Below are 17730 nucleotides of genomic sequence, written 5' to 3' on the forward strand. Positions count from 1 at the left end.
TCCAAGCATTAAATATCTTGACACAGTCTGTCTTTCTTGTTTCCACATTGATTCAACTCGCACCACGCCTCAGTGACAACCATCATCATGAAGCCAGTTTTCTTTACCAATACACTGTATCTCCTCTTGCCAGTGCTGGCCAGTGCGGCGCCAGCCCCGATTATAGGACGAGATATCCATTCGAGGGGCACAAGCATCACGGCCCAGCAAATTATAGCCATCGCACCAAGTTCCGCACAATCTTGCACAAATCGTGCTGATAAGAATGCTCCTACCGAGTGTGCCGATGCTGAAAAAGTGGCTACGAATATTGCCAAGTCGTTTGACAAGTACCAGGTCACAAGCCCTGCTGAGCAGGCGGCTGTGATTAGTTTGATGGCTTTGGAGAGCGTGGAATTCCTATATAATAGGAATAAAAGTCCTGGCGTACCGGGACAAGGAAGTATGTACCTCCAGTCAGTCCCTGTTGAGAAATGCGAGAAGTAACTGACACGGGATCAACGGTTAGCTCGAAACATGCAGTCGCCGGCTTTCAACTCCAAATATGCGCAGTCACTTAACGTAGCAGTGTCCAGCGATCCAGCTCAAACCCTTGATAAGTTGGTTGACAATCCCGAGTGGGATTTTGGCTCTGGAGCCTGGTTCCTGACCACGCAATGCACGGCCGATGTGCGCAGTGCATTGCAAGCCGGCTCAGAGACCGGTTGGGAGCGCTATATCACCCAGTGTGTGCAGACTCAGGTTACCGATAAGCGGAAAGAATACTGGCAGAAAGCAGTGCAAGCGCTGGGCGTCCAGTCCTCTTGAGTTCAATCATAGGTGTTTTGAATACTGCACTGCTGGACAGTGGATTTGTACGTTTCTGTACTCATAGCCGTCCCACACTTCCATTTCTCATGCTTTCCTTTCGCGCTTGGTTGTTACTGAGTAGAAGCCATTATTCATGATCGTCAATTGATTCTATTTTTTTTTTTGTTTCTCTTAACGTCTGCACCATCATAACTTCGTGTCTTAAATATTGAAAAGAAATGGCGTCTTGTAACAGAATTGGCCCTCCTTTTGTCCGTGTGGGACATTGGAGCCCTTGGCTCCGGTCACCAGAACTCGGAACTCCTAGTATAGTTTACAGCACACCCTTGGTACTGACAATATCTCCTGCGCCGACTTCACCGGCCACCCTCCTAGTGCACGCTGTGCGAATAGCCACAGCCAAGGCTTTGAATGCACTCTCCGCGCGATGGTGGTCATTGTCACCGTAGGTGCAGCACACATGAAGAGTCACACCCGCTTCTTGAGCAAAGCTCTGCAAACCGTGCGTGATCATCTCCGTGCTAAGATCGCCGATCTTTTCACGACGGAAACCAAGGTTGATCACAGCCCAGGGACGGCTGGAGATATCAATGACAGCCCACGAGAGAGCCTCGTCGAGAGGTGCATCGCCGCGACCGAAGCGGGCAATAGATTGCCGGGCGCCCAGGGCTTTGGTGAAGGCTGCTCCAAGAGCAAGGAAAGTATCTTCGGTGGTGTGGTGGTCATCAACTATCGATTCATGAGTCACCGGACTACCATAACTACGTAACAGTTGCGATACATACTGTACAGGTCTCCCTTGGCTCTGATGGCCAAACTCATTCCTGAATGCTTCGCGAGAGCGTGCAGCATATGGTCGAGGAAGCCAATTCCCGTGCTCACGGTGATCTGCTGTGTGGCGGTGAACTGCGTCGCATGGTGGGCATCTTTGGGAGGGACAATTCCGTGCGTCGCGGCTTCGGCCTCCTTGGGGTCTTCAGGGGCGGGGAAATGATCGGTTGGTTCATAAGGAGGAAGGACGCCTCCATCCAAGGATAGCGAGATTTGAATCTTCGTCTCGTTGGTGATTCTAGTGAGGGAGGCTGTACGCTGAGGGAGGGACATTGTGAAAAGAGTGCTGATGGAGGATGGTGTTTCGAAGCGTTGGATCGATAGTTAGAGCAAGGATTTGAATAATTTAATCTTTTTTTTTTCTAATCTTGTGTCTAGACTGAAAGAGAACAATGAATAATAATGAGCCTCTGATTCGGTGCTGCGCTTTTCTTTTCCCTCAACTGTTAATCACTTATTTTCACCGAACGGGGAATTTTTCTCCTGGGGCGGAGTAAGTCCGATGTACGGTTTTCGTATTACGGGGAGTAATTTGAGAGGACCCGGAATAACACTTGGTCCGGGTGAGCATCTGCGTCATTCCGCGGAGCATTTGCTCTGCATCATCCGTATCGTCCGATTTCTAACAACGAAAACTAGAATCCTCACAACACGATTGCTAAATACTACACTAATCTCCTCTGCAGGGGAACTATTGCCCCCCAATATTGTGTTAAACATGCCACCGCCGTCGACTCACAGAAAAGATGTCGAACCCCCCGAGGAAATCACCTCGGAAGCTGTTCGAGGATTTCTGACAGGAGCGTTTCGAGTACGTGCTAGATCATGATTGACTTCCTGGTCTCTTTCCCGCAGGATCTCGCCCTTAGAGCTTGGATTTCTGCTACCGTGGTTGTCCTGCGGCATCAATCTCTCGGACCCAAACCGTAATGCAAATCACTAACGGACTATCCATCGCCCAGTTTGGCTCCGTCTCTATTCTAGCGCATATGATCATGATCCTCCCCCATCCTTTCAAGTTCTCTCCCTCCGCAACACCACCTGCACCGTCACAGCCTCAGGCCCAATCCTCGCCCCGACCAGGACCGTCGCTCCTTTCGAAAGACTACCTCCGATCCAGGCTATTCTATCGCCCCCTGGAAGGTTTCTCGGAATGGCTGTCTCCGGCTTCCCGGATCTATCGGGGTCTAACCCCCCAGTACAAGGTTTTTCTCCAGATCGCAGCTATGACTCTAGGAGGTTGTATCTGGGCTGAGAGAAGGGTGAATGACTATATCGACCTCATCCGGAAAACCAAGCGGGCGGAACGGTTGGAGGCCCAGAGGGCGGCAAGATATGCGGAATAATGACGGTGCGCTTCCTTTTGACAGATGGGAAGGGAAAGGGATCTAGTTCCTGAGAGCACCTAGGCTGACTTGGGAGTCAGCCTCATTATTAAGTCTATACCAAGGACTTGTAGGGTTCTAGCGGATATTGTATAGAGTTTGACCTCTTCTTCTTTCTCCACAAGCCCCAATCGGTCAGAAAGTCCCGGACACCAGCTTTGCGACTCGGCTGTGGATCATCATGCAGGACCGTGATCTGGGACGTTTGTGACACAGTCGCACAAATGACGCTCATTTGCGTGGAGGACATGTTACAAGACGCGAGAAGCCGCAGTGGAGTCGGGACAAGAGGATCTTCCGAAATGTAGACTGCCGAATCGAACACTTCTCCCGATTGTGAGTTTGATGAGCATTTATCCGGATCGCCAAGAGACTATGTAATTGTATGCATTATTGGGTGGAACGTATAGCTTTGACTTTTTCGTACCCACTGTGAACCAAAGCTGACCTCAATTGAAGAGATTAAAGTGGGGGTGCCAGGAAAGTTCAGAGGCAAAAAAAGTATCAAGGCATACAGAGTAGATAGAAAGGCCGCAATTTAAACGACCGTCGCACTAGGAAAACCACCCTCTCCCCGCTCCGTGGCATGTACAGCTGCAGCCTCACTTGGCGGAGGAGTCGAGACTCGAGAACGATGCAGGCAACTGGGGCGAGTGGAGCCTTAGTCGCGAAGGCTTCAGCGCCGGCTCGCCGTGACGCGCTGGGGATCGGCTTCTCGAAGACGTCGAGTCAAGGCGGAGGAGGATCGCCTGAAGGGCTCCATCTCTGGGGCGCGGTGAAACCGTGAAACAGGAGAACGACCTAGAATTGAAATGAATGGGGGAGAATCAACTGATTAAAAATAGATAGAAAGGGCTCCCTGGACTAAAACTCATAAGGGTAGGGAATTGAGGTATACTAGTACTTAGATTCCGGATGGCATTGGTTTATCTGTGATGGTGGTGACCTAAGACTCTTGAACGATTCGATGATAGCTTCAACCTGACAATTGAAATCAAACCTCTTGCATGAATTTCTATGTAGATAGAGAATGACAGCTGCACCGTTCATGGGTTGATTGTCTTTCGCTCACCGTTTGAATGCATGTATCATATTCGTTGTTTCCCTTATGATCCTTGAATCCAATTGGGGATTTGAGCTGACTGTATGGGGAAGGAGATGTGATTGGGTGATTTCCTTTTTGTCCCTCACATTCGAACCTGACAGTACTTTTTTTATTTTTTTATTTTTTATTTTGTTATTATTATTATGGATCCATTTCATATCCCTTTTTTTTTTTTTTTTTTTTTTTTTTTTTTTTTCCTACTCTGCTGTACCTATCTTTTCTTCCCCCTGACTCCATCCATCATTCTTTTTTAATTTTTCTTCTCTTGGGTAGAAGATCAATCTACTAATAGTAATCAATAATTTCAAATTGACCTTAATTTCACCCTAGTTTTTTTTCTCTTCTATTGCCTCTCCCAACCGTTGTTGCTTTGACATTGCAGGGAAATTCTCATTATCAACCCGATTCATTTGTTCCCCCTAAGAAGAGAGAAAAAATCGTTTGCAGCCAAAGAGACCGAGTGACATCATTTTGAGTCCCCGCCCGACCCTTTGGTTACCGGTCGTTGGACCGAATCAATTCCATCCGATCTGCACTTCTGATCTCATTTTCTCCGGATTATCGCCAGGAACTTCTTCCCAGTTCCCACGTCTCCTCCCGACCCAACAATCGCTTTCTTAAGCTTTCCAAATTCTTGTTGCGGGCCTTCCGCTTTGGTTTCCCGCCCGTCGTCCCAAAAGTCGCTCGTTGTTCTGCTCTGCATTCGGCCTCAATATTGCCTCTTCCGGTCTTTTCTCCTTCCCACCTCCTCACCCATTAGGAGCGATTGATGTGTCGTTCTTGAAGTTACTGGCGTCATTGTAACCTTCCACGTACTCTACTACCTCTCTCTTTTCTTTTTTTCTTGGGGCATTGGATCCTCTTGCTGCCACCTCCCCCTGCAACATTGGTGGTGGGTTACGTTACCCTAAACAATCGCTATACTTCTGGGGGCTTTGACGTTGTCTTACCTTTTTGGTTGCGGGCTGTCTCGCACATTCTTTATTCTCTTATCTTTATTATCACCCTCACTCCGATCGTTGCCTGTGCACGTCGTCGTCTTCTTCCCCCTCTCCTACCAGCTCAATCAGTTGTTTCTCATGGCATCTTGACGGTCTAATGTATGTTCCACTTTCCTCCTCCCCCCCGTCTCTTTAGCGCTCTCTCCTTATTTGTTCTCCTGCGTTCTTCTCCACCTTTCTACTTTTCACTAGTTGAATCCTGGTTTCGATCGCCTTGACTTGTATTGCAGCATGCCATTCCACTCTTGTCGTCCGATGATAACTAACCAATTCCCTGCCTTTTTGGGGTTTCTGCAATTTAGTGAGAAACGGCACTGAGGTCGTCGATGTGATAATTTCTCTTTCTCCCAACGCCGCTCTTTTTTTCAGCTTACTTCACTTCCGTGTCTCCTCCTTTTATCCCGTAGTTTTTTCCCCTCTCCCCGTCATGGCTGACAGCAGTCTGGGGAAGAAAGAGCGGAGGAAAAGTCTGAGCGTGTTCAGCCCGTCGACGACCTCGTCCCTATCAGGCCTCGGTACCCATGATCGATCTCCATCCGATGATGCCCAAGTGGTGAAGAAGAAACGGCGCAATTCGGGCTTCTTTGGTGGTCGGAACCCTAGTCCGCCCGGACCAAGCCATGGCCTTTGGCGCCCCGGAACAGCCGATACGAACGCCGCTGCATACACGGCGGCGATGCCCAATGGGGCTTTCGAGGCGTCTCGGCCGCGACGGAAGTCGATGCAAAAGAAACGGGCCTCCGTCTTTGGGTCGCTCCGATCGTTTCACTCGTTTGAGGACGATGACCGGTCGCTAGGCCGTTCGAAAGGTTCGCCATCCATGGACGATGACGAGGCGTCCGATTCTCGACAAGGCATTGGGTCTGTGATCTTACATCATGGGGAGATTCAAACCACCGGAGGCATGTGGAGGAAAAAGAGCCAGTATCTCGTCCTGACCGATACCCATCTCGTCCGGCTCAAGAGCCAAAGTAAAGCAGCGGACATGTTTCCCTCAATCCCGCCTTCCTTTGCCCGGTCCGGGCCGAGCAATCGCCAGTCAATAACCTCGATCAGTTCATTAGGGGATCCACAACTCTCGACTACGAGCGATTCTGCTGCCGGAATCCCGCTGAACAGCATTGTCGCCGTGTACATGCTGGACGACGGGAAACCCTCCTCCACGGTGGAGGTGGCATACCTAGATGAGCGGGCTCACAAAGCAGCCTTCATCCAAATGCAGACGCCTGATCTGCAGGAACTCAACCTGTGGATGGTTGGAATTCGTTCTGCAGCCGAATTAATTCGACAGGGGAACCCTCTGCCTTTTGACCAGCGATCGATTGAATATGTCGTAAGGATGCTTGAATACGAAAGAGACTATGATCCGGAGACCTTTCGCATTTTCCGTGTTATTCAGATGGCTTCCAGCAAGTCTCCAGCGCGGACATCCTCAGAAGATCTCACCAAGCTGTCCCCTACTGGATGCTATCTTGCCCTCGGCTCACATAAGCTTCATCTAATTCCTCTCCATAAGGCCTCCAACCGCGGCTCAGCCGTGTCCTTAAGCGACCTAGACAACACAACAACATTCGGGCTGATGAATCTGACCTGTTTGTCTATGGAATGGGGAGATGATAGTCTGCACCTCACCTTTCGAATACCTTTATGTAAGCCTTTCTCGGTCTTCCTAGCGTCCGTCCACTCGCTCGAGGTCGCCTTTTGGATAAGGCAACAAACGGAATTTTTGCGGCCTCTTTGGGTCAGGCAACCCTATGAATTCATCGTGCCTCGCGATCTGGGCAACGAATCTAATTTCCCTCCAGTGGATCTAAACGAAGATTATGGTTGCTTTGACCGAACACTAGTCGCCTACTCAGCAAGCTATGATGTCGATACCTCTAACATTCGTTATACGATCGATGTGCAATGTGATGACGCTCCCTGCTTCAAGCTTCTACCTCCCGCCTCGCCCTCCCGCCGCAAGTACACAGCTTTGGAACTGGTTGCAGTATTGCGGGCATTGAGGTACAATGAATCGTTTCGGTCTATTTCTTTTAGCGGTGTCAGCTTGGATGCGCTCCAAGGTCTTCGTGACTACCATGGACTGGATAAAGATATGCTTCTAAGCCGTGCAGGCGCTCCGGTTCACATTACAGGTCAAGAGAGTCTCTCCGTTCTGTCCCAGGAGATTCGTGCCCTAACACTGAAGAGCAATTGGCTTCGGCGCTTGGACTTCTCTTATACTCTGAGCCGAACCCCCAAATCCGACAATGAAAGCCACGATCCAGGTTGCGGTATTCCAGAGGCGATCTTTCCGATATGTCGCCGGGAGCTGACAAGTGTAGATTGGGTTGTACTGAACGGCATCAAACTAGGGGACTCGGATCTCGATTACCTCGTAGACGCAGCCTCTCAAGGAGCAAGTCAGATGCGAGCATTAGAGGTAGGCAACTGCGGCTTATCGGTTCACGACCTCGACCTGTTACTTTCCACCACCGTCGCTCAAGCTCACACGCTGGAAGCAATCAATATTTCAGGCGTGCAGGGCCGACTGAGCCCCGATATCCTTCAACAGTATCTTGGCTACTTTAAGCGGGTCAAGAAACTTGACTTATCACGCATCTCCAGGACGTCGGGACCAGATCCGTTGATAACTGCGGAGACCTTGATCAACTGGCAGCTCGAGGAGCTCTCATTGAGTCGGACCAAAGTAAACCGAGAGACGGTGGATGCAATTGCTACCTACCTGGCCAGCGATCGGTCCCGAGGGTTGCGTGTGCTTCGGCTTGACCAATGTGGGCTAACAGGGCAGGACGTGGCTATCCTTTTACATTCATCGGTGGTCCCAGATTGTGCTCGCGACCTACATTTACATGTCAATGAAAACCGACTAGACTTAGGATGCTCGTTTCTCTTCGACGCACTTGCGAAAAGCAAGTCGCCACCCCATCTATCAATGCGAATGATCGACTTCAAAAAGGAAGAGCAGTTTCAGGATTTGGTCGAGGCTCTGCGCAAAAACCGATCTCTGAAGTATCTTGATATCTCGAAAGCATCCCTGCCGTACGATGCAGGGCCGGAAACGTGCAGAGCACTGCAGTTAATGTTCGAAGAGAACGAGACGTTGGAAGATTTGGATATCAGTGGAGAGAGTGCCCACCTAGATGTAGCGAGATTTGGCATTGGTCTCAATCTGGCGCTGACTGGTCTCAAAAAGAACAAGTCCTTGAAAGTGCTAAGAATTGAGCACCAAAAACTCGGGCTACAGGGCGCGAGTACACTGGCTTCCGTACTGGAGGAGAATGACTGTCTTCGTGAGGTCTATTGTGAAAACAACGACATCAATTTACAGTCGTTCACCGTTCTAGTTAACGGCCTGCAGCGGAACAAGTCTCTGTTGAGTCTATCATACATGGACCGCGATAGGATCCAGTCACTTGACAAGGTGCGCCGAGAGATCGAAAGCGTCAAACGTGATATGGGCGTCGCGCAAGGTTCCACTACGAGCACGATCCGTCGATCACTAAACGCGGCAAAACATGCGACAGTGGGACATAAATCAAGTAAACATTTGCATGCGCCGGGCCACCTTCGCGCCGGAGTTTCGATGCCCAACAATCTGGCAGCTGCCGAAGCCTCACCTTTCCTATACCACGACATTGAAGTGGTCCTGCAATCCCTGAATCGAAAATGGGACGCGGAGGTTTCTCGCCTACGTCGTTATCTATTTCGAAACTTCAACGTAGCCAATGGGCTTGAGGTTGAAACTGCTGCGCTTGATGGCGACGATGCTGCCAGTGACGGGCGTCCCAACACGGCAGCGAGCCTTGCGACAATGCTGGACAACCTCAAGCTTGACGTAACAGTATCCGAAAAGGAAGTCCAGCCGAGGCCGCAGACAAATACACAACCGTCGCCAAAGGCAAGCGCGCCCAGCGAAGCAAGCCATCTAGACATTTTCCGAAGTCTCGACACGGAAACTAACATACAAATCGAGCCCAAAGTGCGCCCACAGACAGCTCCTTTCTCTTTTGAGTATGCACCTCAGATTCTACCGTCTGATTACGCCAGTTCTAGTGGGCCTTCGTCATGGCTAGCAGTGCCGGTTCCTTCTATGCCATCCGTCCTCAATAAATCCAGCAGTGTTCGCAGTGCCCGCAGCTCCAGCACTGTTTCTACCAGTGCGGGTACAGCTGCGAGTGCCCGCAGTTCATATGGTACAACGTCCTCGACGCTAAGGGGATTTCTTAAGGGAGGCGCCTCAAAAGAGCGCAGACGGGCGGAAAAAATGAAACCCGCAGCTGTTTGCGTTTCTCGTGACAGGCCGCCGACGCTGAAATGGTCGCCACCCAAACTTGACCTAGGGGACTTTCGATAGTCCTGCCACTCTTTCAAAGCCCATATAACAAGACGGGCTCTTCTCCTTCGCTTTTAAAATGAATCACGAAACCTGAGCCACGAGAACCATTGAAACACATTTTCGCTAGTCGAAAGATTTACCTACTCTAACTATCCCTATGGGATAACCTCGAGCTTTCTCTCTTTCTCTCTCACCCTTTCTCTTCGTCCGAGTCGTCTCCTGACTTCGGTAACGCTTCTCAATCACACGCCTTTAAGCTTGAAGGATGGAAGCGGTTTGCTATCCATTCTAATTGCTTGGCGTCTCTCATATTCTTCTCCCTTTCCTCAATATACCTTGACGTCAGCTAGCTAGCGTTCGCTCTGGCCTGTCTCGGTTGTCTTTTTATCGCTTTTACCCTGATTTTTTTCCCCTTATCCGTCTGCCTCCGGAAAGGCAATCATCCAACCACTAAGAGACGTACTTGGATTGACATTTGCAAGTTTGGCGTATCGGTTTGACGGCGTTCACCTCGTGCTATCTATCCAATTTGAGGGCTTATTCCTCTAGGTGTTTTTGTGAAGTCTATCGGGAAATTTGTTGTTTTTTGAGTTTACTTGATGCTCTAATTGTTAATGTCATAGAACCTATCATCATCGGTCTTGAAGATTGAACCATGGGATTGAATTGGGCTATCGTTTGGGGGGGTTTTGTAGTATGGTGTTAGACTGGATATATAGCGATACTACGTATGTATGTATATATGTATATATTCTGTGAATATAGACGGATTCTGATTATGTTACTTGGCTGTGATTCATTTTGATGTTGGGTAGGTATGTTTCACTTACAGTTTGTCTCCCAAAAAAACACCTCTTGCAACTTCATCAAACTGGTAACCTGGGTGCCTTTCCTCAAGGCCCTTCGGTTACCTTCCATCACTTGGACCTCTCAACGCCATAGGTCTAGTATATAGATTGCGCTAAATGTGAGTAGATTAGGTGTCAAAGAACCGTAAGTAAAGTATATATCAACTAGGAAAAAAGCACAGCCAATCGTATACACAATGCTATCTAGAACCCAGACTCACTACCCTGGGTGGGAACATCAAACAAACGCCATACAGGAAAGGTACAGGCCTAACGCCCTGGATGCAAACACTCCAATCCCACAATCATAAACCCTGGAGTTGGAGACAATATTGTACATAAGATCTTGAGAGGTATCTGCAGAACGGAGAAGAAATATTATAAAGTGGATGAAAGAATGGGGCGCATGACTACACCCTTGTTGATCCCCAAATTTGGCTGATTAGGCTGAATCGTCCAGCACAACGATGCCATTCGCTTTGTCCAGCCTGTTTTCATTCCTGCGGTAGTCTCGTCCCTTCTTGCTGATCTCCCGTAGTCGCCGGATGTATACGTTGTTTGCGACATCTTGTTCATCCTCTCCTCGGCCTGTGAGAGCCTTCTCCCGACGTTTCTGACATGCTGCATACAAGGCGTGTGCTTTTTCCCCTTTCAATTCGCTTAGTTCGTACTCGACATTCCATTCGTCGTATGTTTTCAAGTCGTTGGGCCGGTCAACGATTCTACCGTTGACAAAGTTCTTGGTCACAAGAGTCATTGCAAGTAACTCGCGGCCATTGTTAGGAGCTTTCTCCGCGACTTCATTTTCAACCTCCGAAATGAAAGCCTCGTCAAGTGGCGCTGATGAGTCATATTCCGCTTCATAATCGTCGGGGCCAACTTCTGATGATCTCGTCTCTTCATCAACTGACCTTTCTTGCTTATCAGAACTGCTTGATGGCTGAAGCTCTTCTTTACCATCCGTGGATGGTACGTCTTCTTCCTCGGAGGGAGCTAGATTCAAGACCCGTCGCTGATACGCATCAATTTCAGCCTGATTCCTGGTCTGGATAGAGTGGATCTCATCATCAGTGACGGGTTCGGCAAAGATGTACATGAACGGAGTTTGGGCGTCTCGGGTCTCAAAGTGAAGACGAATGGACCTTTCGGGGAACTTCGCCGTGACCTTGTCTAGAATTTTGTTCCACAATGCGAGACTCAGACGGAACTCTGTGTCACCCAATGCCGTGTCATACTGGCCATGTAGTGTTTGGTCCATTTCCGGTAAGCTGACGTACTGGAATCCAAAGATACGCTCAATGTTGTGAAAGGCAACGAAGATACCATCCATACGGCCAATTCGCACCTGAAGAGAGTATTTTAGAAAAGCCGCTCGGATCATGTCGTAAAACTCGCGTTCGTAGGATTCAAATGCGCCGTAGCGGTTTTGAATTTCATAACCGAGACCACGTTCGAAGTTACGGGCGTCCATCCGAATGGAGACTACAGCCCTCGTTTTGAGATCGAACATGCCAGTTCCAGGAAGCCTGGGGTCATACGCATCCAACTGAGATCTCATGAGGAAATCACCAAGTGTAGAATAATGATAGGACTCGGGAATAGCCTGTTCCTCCTCGGCAGAGATCTTGTTCTCACTCGACCGCCTGTAGCGTTCGAAATCATCCTTCGGTAAGGTAAGGAGTTTCTCCATTGACTTTCCCAAGTTCATTAGAATATTGGCAGACTCAAACTCTTTGTCAGCGTCGATGGCATAAACCCCATCTTGGTACCGGAGAAACATGGCTGAAGGAGCACGCAGGAGACGTGTAAAGGATCTTAATTTATCCGGAAAGCCCTGGGACAAGGTTCGAATATCAACTCCCCTCCATGCGGAAAGGAGATAATGAAAGTGTGACAACACGGAGGTCATGCTCGAAGATGATCCTATGTACTTCTTTTTCTCCTTCACCGCTATATCCCGGAGCGTGTGGTCCTTGGAAGAGGTAATATAGTCCTTCAAAGCATCAAAATCGAATTCAGTGACGGGCATGATCTGGCCCAAGTAAGGGTCAAAGTTGTAGACGCGAGACCGGGGGTCTCGAAGATGGTAAACACCTGGGCTGGGACAAAAGGGTAAGCTTGGGCCCACTTTCAAGACAGGCACACGGGTTACTTACTTGAAAAGAACCCTTTCAAGGCCAAAAGAGAGTCGCGGAACGGGCGCTGTTTCAACATCCAGAGCTAGTGACAATTAGAGTGTGTTCGATGTAGGTAATTGGCAAGAATACGTACGATTCAACTGCAGGTCTTTCGATTCAACTTTGCCGGACTCCTTTGCGTATATAGAGCTCATAACGAATGACAAGTTCTTTGGGCTTTCTTGTTCTCTTACACTTGTAGCTTTTGTTGAATCCAGGTGAGAAACGATCGATTGGAGTGACGACTTGATACGAGATGTCTAACATTGTTTAGCGATACTAGTAATGCAGGGACCATAAGTTACGCTCACCGGATCTTCTTGGGTCGCTGCAGCGAGCTGTTCTTTCTGTTCTGAATGGTCTTTCGAGGCTTTCGTCTTTTGCTTCTCCTTGGCTAAGGCTCTCCGAGTTTTCATCGCGGACATCTTTCGAGCCTTCCCAGTAGCTTTCTTTGATCCCTTACCAGCAGTATGCACCGACTGATCCTTGGATGGCTCGCCATCCTCGGCGGGCGAGGTAGTGTCATCGTCACTTTTGGTGGTAGCAGCTTCATCATCGCGAGCACTAGATGTCGACTTGAGGCTATTGAGTCTCTTTTTGTGCTTTGAATGTTCGCCAGGAGATCGGCTCTTCTGGTCCTTCTGCGGCGGTGGGCTCTTTTCATCAAAGCAAATCAGTCAGTGTACATACGCCATAGGGATTGGACGAAGGATGACATAAAGTAAACAGTCGAATTGCAAGACGTATGATCCAGAGATGATCGTACCTTTTCTAGAGCCGACAAACTCTCTGAGATAACGCGAGCGGATGCGTCTTCGATGCCTGAGTTTGCGCGATATGGAGTGTTGGAGTACAGGCGGAGCCTAGTGCGACCTCCGAGCCTCTGGGCTAAACAGGAGATGCAGACATGTTCGCGGAGAGGGTCTGAAACAGACCGCAGGGAAGCCCGGAGCATTCAGTTCAAGTGTTTCGGAACAGCCTGCAAAGCAGTGAGCACTAGTATTTTATCAATTGATAAGAGCTGATGGTAAGTGTTGATGCTCGAAAGTTGAAAAGCTTGAACAGCTTCATCACATTTGCTCTTTTTTTTATTTTTCTGCCGTACAGCTTCTCACCGCTCAAGAGGCGACAAGCAGCCTGGCGGTAAGGATCAATTTGAAATAATATTGTATGTACAGTACATTACGATAGTGACAGAAACATGCCATACGTATCACGTGTGGGACAATCAAGCGCGATTCTGTTCATTTTACTTATTCCTTTTTTTTTTCTTTTTACTTTTTGTTTCTGATACTTGTTCAATCGCTTTCTTCCTTGGCTATATGCTGAATACATTTAAGTATCCTAAATAACAAGAAGTATATGATATTCATTCGGTGCCGAACCCTTATCGGACATGCCCCATCTCTCCAGATTTTATTTAGTTCTAGTCTTTACACTGATAACAAAACATTCATATACAAACAGATAAATAGAACATGTATATGTATTCTCGTACGGGGAGAGAGTATCTCTGAATCGAAATTTTTTTTTAAAAAAAAAAAGAAAAAGAAAAAGAAAAAAAAAGAAAGATAACGCAAAGCATTAGAAGGATAATAGGAAAAAAAGAAAGAAAAAAAGAAAAAACTAAACCAGGACTAATAAAATACACTCATCTAATATCCAAATCCGGGGTCGGAGAAAAAGACGCCCCGCCGTCCCGCCAGCAGAAAAAAAAAGGTGCGGTGACTCTAACTCCCTCGAGAACTCAAAAGATTTGGTTCTTCCCTAAGCGATACACCTTCTATACATGCAGCTTGCTCTCAAGTTGACTCTCTAGTGAGGTGAGTACCGGTCCTGATACAATCGTGTGTTTGTTGAGGTTTTTTGGGTATTGGAACTTCAGAATGATAAAGAGAGGGGCACTCCTACTTTTTTCTATACTATGAACTTGCCCCTCCATTCTCTCCGCCCCGAGGAGCCATCCACCATATTCATTACCTCCCTGCAATGCTATTCTCGTGTGGGTAGGATATTCAGTTCCTAATGTTCCCCTTCGATTAGGTTTACTCGAGAACACTGCACTCGAAATGTCCCAAGAACAGTTGCGCGTCCTCATCGTCGGCAACGGCGGCCGCGAACATGCCCTGGCTTGGAAGCTAAGTCAATCCCCTCGGGTCGAAATCGTCTATGTCGCCCCAGGTAATGGTGGAACTGGTTCGGGGGCTACTAGCAAGATTACAAATGCCAACGTCAAGGGCAATGACTACCCTGGCCTAGTGGCTTTTGCTCAAAAGAACGGAGTCAATTTGGTGGTTCCGGGACCGGAAGCCCCTCTTGTGGATGGCATCCAAGGATATTTCCAAGCAGGTGGGAAGATCCTCAATTACAAACAAGACAGGCGAGATGTTGACATTTCGACAAAGTCGGTATTAGGTGCTTTGGCCCTTCCAAGGCCGCTGCGCGCATGGAGGGCTCCAAGGCCTTCTCCAAGGATTTCATGAAGCGTCATAACATTCCCACGGCTGCGTACGAGAACTTCCGCGAGTATGAGCCTGCCCGTCAATACATTGACTCCATTTCCCACAATGTTGTCATCAAGGCAGATGGTCTGGCTGGTGGTAAGGGCGTTGTTATCCCGCAGACCAAGGAGGAGGCCCACCAAGCACTCCGCGAAATGATGTTGGACCGCCAGTTCGGCGATGCCGGTAACGAGGTTGTTATCGAAGAGTACCTCGAGGGTGATGAGCTCAGTGTTCTCACCTTCAGTGACGGCTACACCATCCGTTCCCTCCCTCCTGCGCAGGATCACAAGCGTATCTTCGACGGTGACCAGGGTCCCAACACCGGCGGTATGGGCTGCTACGCTCCTACCCCAATCTCTTCTAAGGAAGTCCTTGAGGAGATCGACCGCACCATTGTGCAGCCTTCAGTTGACGGCATGAGGAGAGATGGTTTGTCATTACACATTGGCCACAGAATTGTACCAATAGAGCGCTAACCACTTCAAGGCTTTCCCTTCGTGGGTATCCTCTTCACCGGTCTTATGATGACGAAGAATGGCCCTAAGGTCCTCGAATATAATGTTAGAGGTGGAGACCCGGAGACTCAGACTCTCCTGCCCCTGCTCAGTGATGACACTGATCTGGCGGAGATCATGGTTGCTTGTACCGAACACTGGCTCGACGGTGTCTCCATCAACGTCAAGCCCGACTTCTCAACCACCGTCATCGCCGTGGCGGGTGGATACCCTGGATCTTATGCTAAGGGCAAAGCCATCACCCTTGACCCGGTTCCAGAGGACACCTTGATCTTCCATGCTGGAACCACACTCGTTGGCAACGAACTCCAGACCTTCGGTGGTCGGGTCATTGCTTCCACCGCTACAGCATCGAGTCTCGAGGAGGCTGTCCGCAAGAGCTATTCTGGCATTTCCACAATTCACTTTGAAGACATGTTCTACCGTAAAGATATCGCGCACCGCGCCTTCAGGCAAAGAGATGCTGTTGCATCCCAGAAGGAGTCTCTCACCTATGCCTCTGCCGGTGTTTCCATTGACGCTGGCAATGACCTCGTCAACCAGATTAAGAGCTCTGTTGCCCAGACCAAGCGTCCTGGTACAGATGCGGTGATCGGTGGCTTCGGAGGCCTCTTTTCTCTTGCTGCTGCCAACTCTGCCTACCACCCTCACTCCCCTACATTGATCGGAGCCATCGATGGTGTTGGGACCAAACTCAAGATCGCACACACCGTGGGAGTCCACGACACGGTGGGTATTGACCTTGTAGCCATGAACGTCAACGACCTGGTCGTCCAAGGCGCAGAGCCCCTATTCTTCCTCGACTGCTATTCTTGTGGTAAATTGGACGTCAACACGGCCTCCGCCTTCGTCACTGGTGTTGCCAACGGTTGTGTGCAGGCCGGATGTGCTCTCATTGGTGGTGAGACTGCCGAAATGCCTGGCCTCTTCATTGACGACACCTATGATGCTGTGGGTGCTGCCGTGGGTGCGATTAACACTACTGGAGACAATGCTCGTACTATTCTTCCGGAAACCTCCGCTATGCAAGATGGTGATGTTCTCCTCGCCTTGGCTTCCTCCGGTCCTCATTCGAACGGGTACTCTCTCGTCCGGAAGATCGTGGAACGCTCTGGATTGAGTTACAACGACCCAGCTCCTTTCTCGATGCCTTTCAGCGACGAACCTCTTTCCCTCGGCCGTGCCCTCCTTACCCCAACCCGCATTTACGTGAAGCCTCTTCTGAAAGCGCTCTCCATTCCCTCCAGCAACAAGACTACCGGCCACTTCTCGTCAGCCATTAAAGGTCTTGCCCACATCACTGGTGGTGGTCTGGTTGACAATGTGCCTCGTATGCTACCTTCGACGCTGACTGCGCATATCAACGTCTCTACCTGGCAGCTCCCGCCGGTTTTCGCCTGGCTTAAGAAGAACGGTAATGTCACTGCCACTGAGATGGCGCGTGCGCTTAACTGCGGTGTGGGTATGATCATTGCTGTTGAGAAGGAGGCCGCGGCCGCAGTAAAGGATCTGCTGCAGAAGGAGGGAGAGACGGTCTACGAGGTCGGTGAACTCAAGGCCAAGAAAGAGGGAGAGGAGGGATGTATCCTCCAAGGATTGGAGACGTGGGACGCTTAGATGCACTGTTGTATCTTCATTTAGTGATATGTGATGATTTACTCTCCGGCTTTTTTCTTTTCTTTTTTTCCCCCTGATGTTTTATCTTCTTATTACTGCCACATGTGCGACGATGGACGAACTCAAGACCAAAGCAGATGAGAATTATAAAAGTGAACAGACTATGCATACGTCAGTCTATATAGATGTTAGACTAACTCGATGACCTTTGTCCAATCTCTATTGAGGCACCTAGCCCATCAACAATATCAGACAAGCCCGCTATACATACAGCTTTCTTACTAACGGGGCCCAGACTGGTCTGTAGACGGCGATGACATCATGTTTTGTACAACAATGGCTTGTGTTCTTGAGCCGCAAACGACCTACCAGTGGTATGTCTACTGCTTTGTGGCCGGAGTTCGCCGTAGATGATACGGAGCTGTTTGTGGGGTCTACATAGGCCTCATGAAGCAAAACTCGACGATCGTGACCAGGCGTAGTCAATTTGAAGTTGAGCCCCGTGTGAACCGGGCCAGAATAATAATGTTTTAACAGCATTCTAGAATCGTAGCCAGCCCGGAGGCGAGAATTGTTTAGGGGAAAAAAGGCCCAG

At 49.2% G+C, this 17730-nt stretch overlaps 6 protein-coding genes across 6 annotated transcripts; 4 read left to right on the plus strand and 2 right to left on the minus strand.

Annotated features, from left to right (window-relative positions):
- Positions 1 to 87: 87 nt before the first annotated feature.
- Positions 88 to 807, plus strand: F9C07_2234228 (uncharacterized protein; the record flags this gene model as incomplete). Its single annotated transcript, XM_041292972.1, has 2 exons — positions 88 to 442; positions 509 to 807. The coding sequence occupies 2 exons, from the start codon at positions 88 to 90 to the stop codon at positions 805 to 807; spliced, it is 654 nt and encodes a 217-aa protein (XP_041147743.1).
- A 316-nt stretch (positions 808 to 1123) lies between these two features.
- F9C07_6137 (imidazoleglycerol-phosphate dehydratase) lies at positions 1124 to 1914 on the minus strand (the record flags this gene model as incomplete). The annotated part of the gene is made up of 2 exons (XM_041292985.1): positions 1124 to 1539; positions 1596 to 1914. 2 exons carry the CDS (start codon positions 1912 to 1914, stop codon positions 1124 to 1126), a joined length of 735 nt encoding a protein of 244 aa, XP_041147744.1.
- Positions 1915 to 2359: 445 nt separating this feature from the next.
- F9C07_2108117 (uncharacterized protein) lies at positions 2360 to 2987 on the plus strand (the record flags this gene model as incomplete). Its single annotated transcript, XM_071509036.1, has 2 exons — positions 2360 to 2452; positions 2604 to 2987. The coding sequence occupies 2 exons, from the start codon at positions 2360 to 2362 to the stop codon at positions 2985 to 2987; spliced, it is 477 nt and encodes a 158-aa protein (XP_071364444.1).
- Positions 2988 to 5559: 2572 nt separating this feature from the next.
- On the plus strand, positions 5560 to 9492 carry F9C07_6135 (uncharacterized protein; the record flags this gene model as incomplete). Its single annotated transcript, XM_041286415.1, has 1 exon — positions 5560 to 9492. The coding sequence occupies one exon, from the start codon at positions 5560 to 5562 to the stop codon at positions 9490 to 9492; it is 3933 nt and encodes a 1310-aa protein (XP_041147746.1).
- A 1272-nt stretch (positions 9493 to 10764) lies between these two features.
- On the minus strand, positions 10765 to 13454 carry F9C07_6134 (mitochondrial protein Pet127-domain-containing protein; the record flags this gene model as incomplete). Its single annotated transcript, XM_041292986.1, has 5 exons — positions 10765 to 12421; positions 12479 to 12542; positions 12594 to 12759; positions 12811 to 13155; positions 13266 to 13454. The coding sequence occupies 5 exons, from the start codon at positions 13452 to 13454 to the stop codon at positions 10765 to 10767; spliced, it is 2421 nt and encodes an 806-aa protein (XP_041147747.1).
- Positions 13455 to 14246: 792 nt separating this feature from the next.
- Positions 14247 to 17135, plus strand: F9C07_2284940 (putative bifunctional purine Ade1; the record flags this gene model as incomplete). Its single annotated transcript, XM_041292974.2, has 3 exons — positions 14247 to 14848; positions 14905 to 15432; positions 15490 to 17135. The coding sequence occupies exons 1-3, from the start codon at positions 14569 to 14571 to the stop codon at positions 17133 to 17135; spliced, it is 2454 nt and encodes an 817-aa protein (XP_041147748.1). The 5' UTR covers positions 14247 to 14568.
- Positions 17136 to 17730: the final 595 nt, after the last annotated feature.

This window comes from Aspergillus flavus, chromosome 5 (assembly GCF_009017415.1).
Source record: "Aspergillus flavus chromosome 5, complete sequence".
Classification (NCBI taxonomy): domain Eukaryota; kingdom Fungi; phylum Ascomycota; class Eurotiomycetes; order Eurotiales; family Aspergillaceae; genus Aspergillus; species Aspergillus flavus.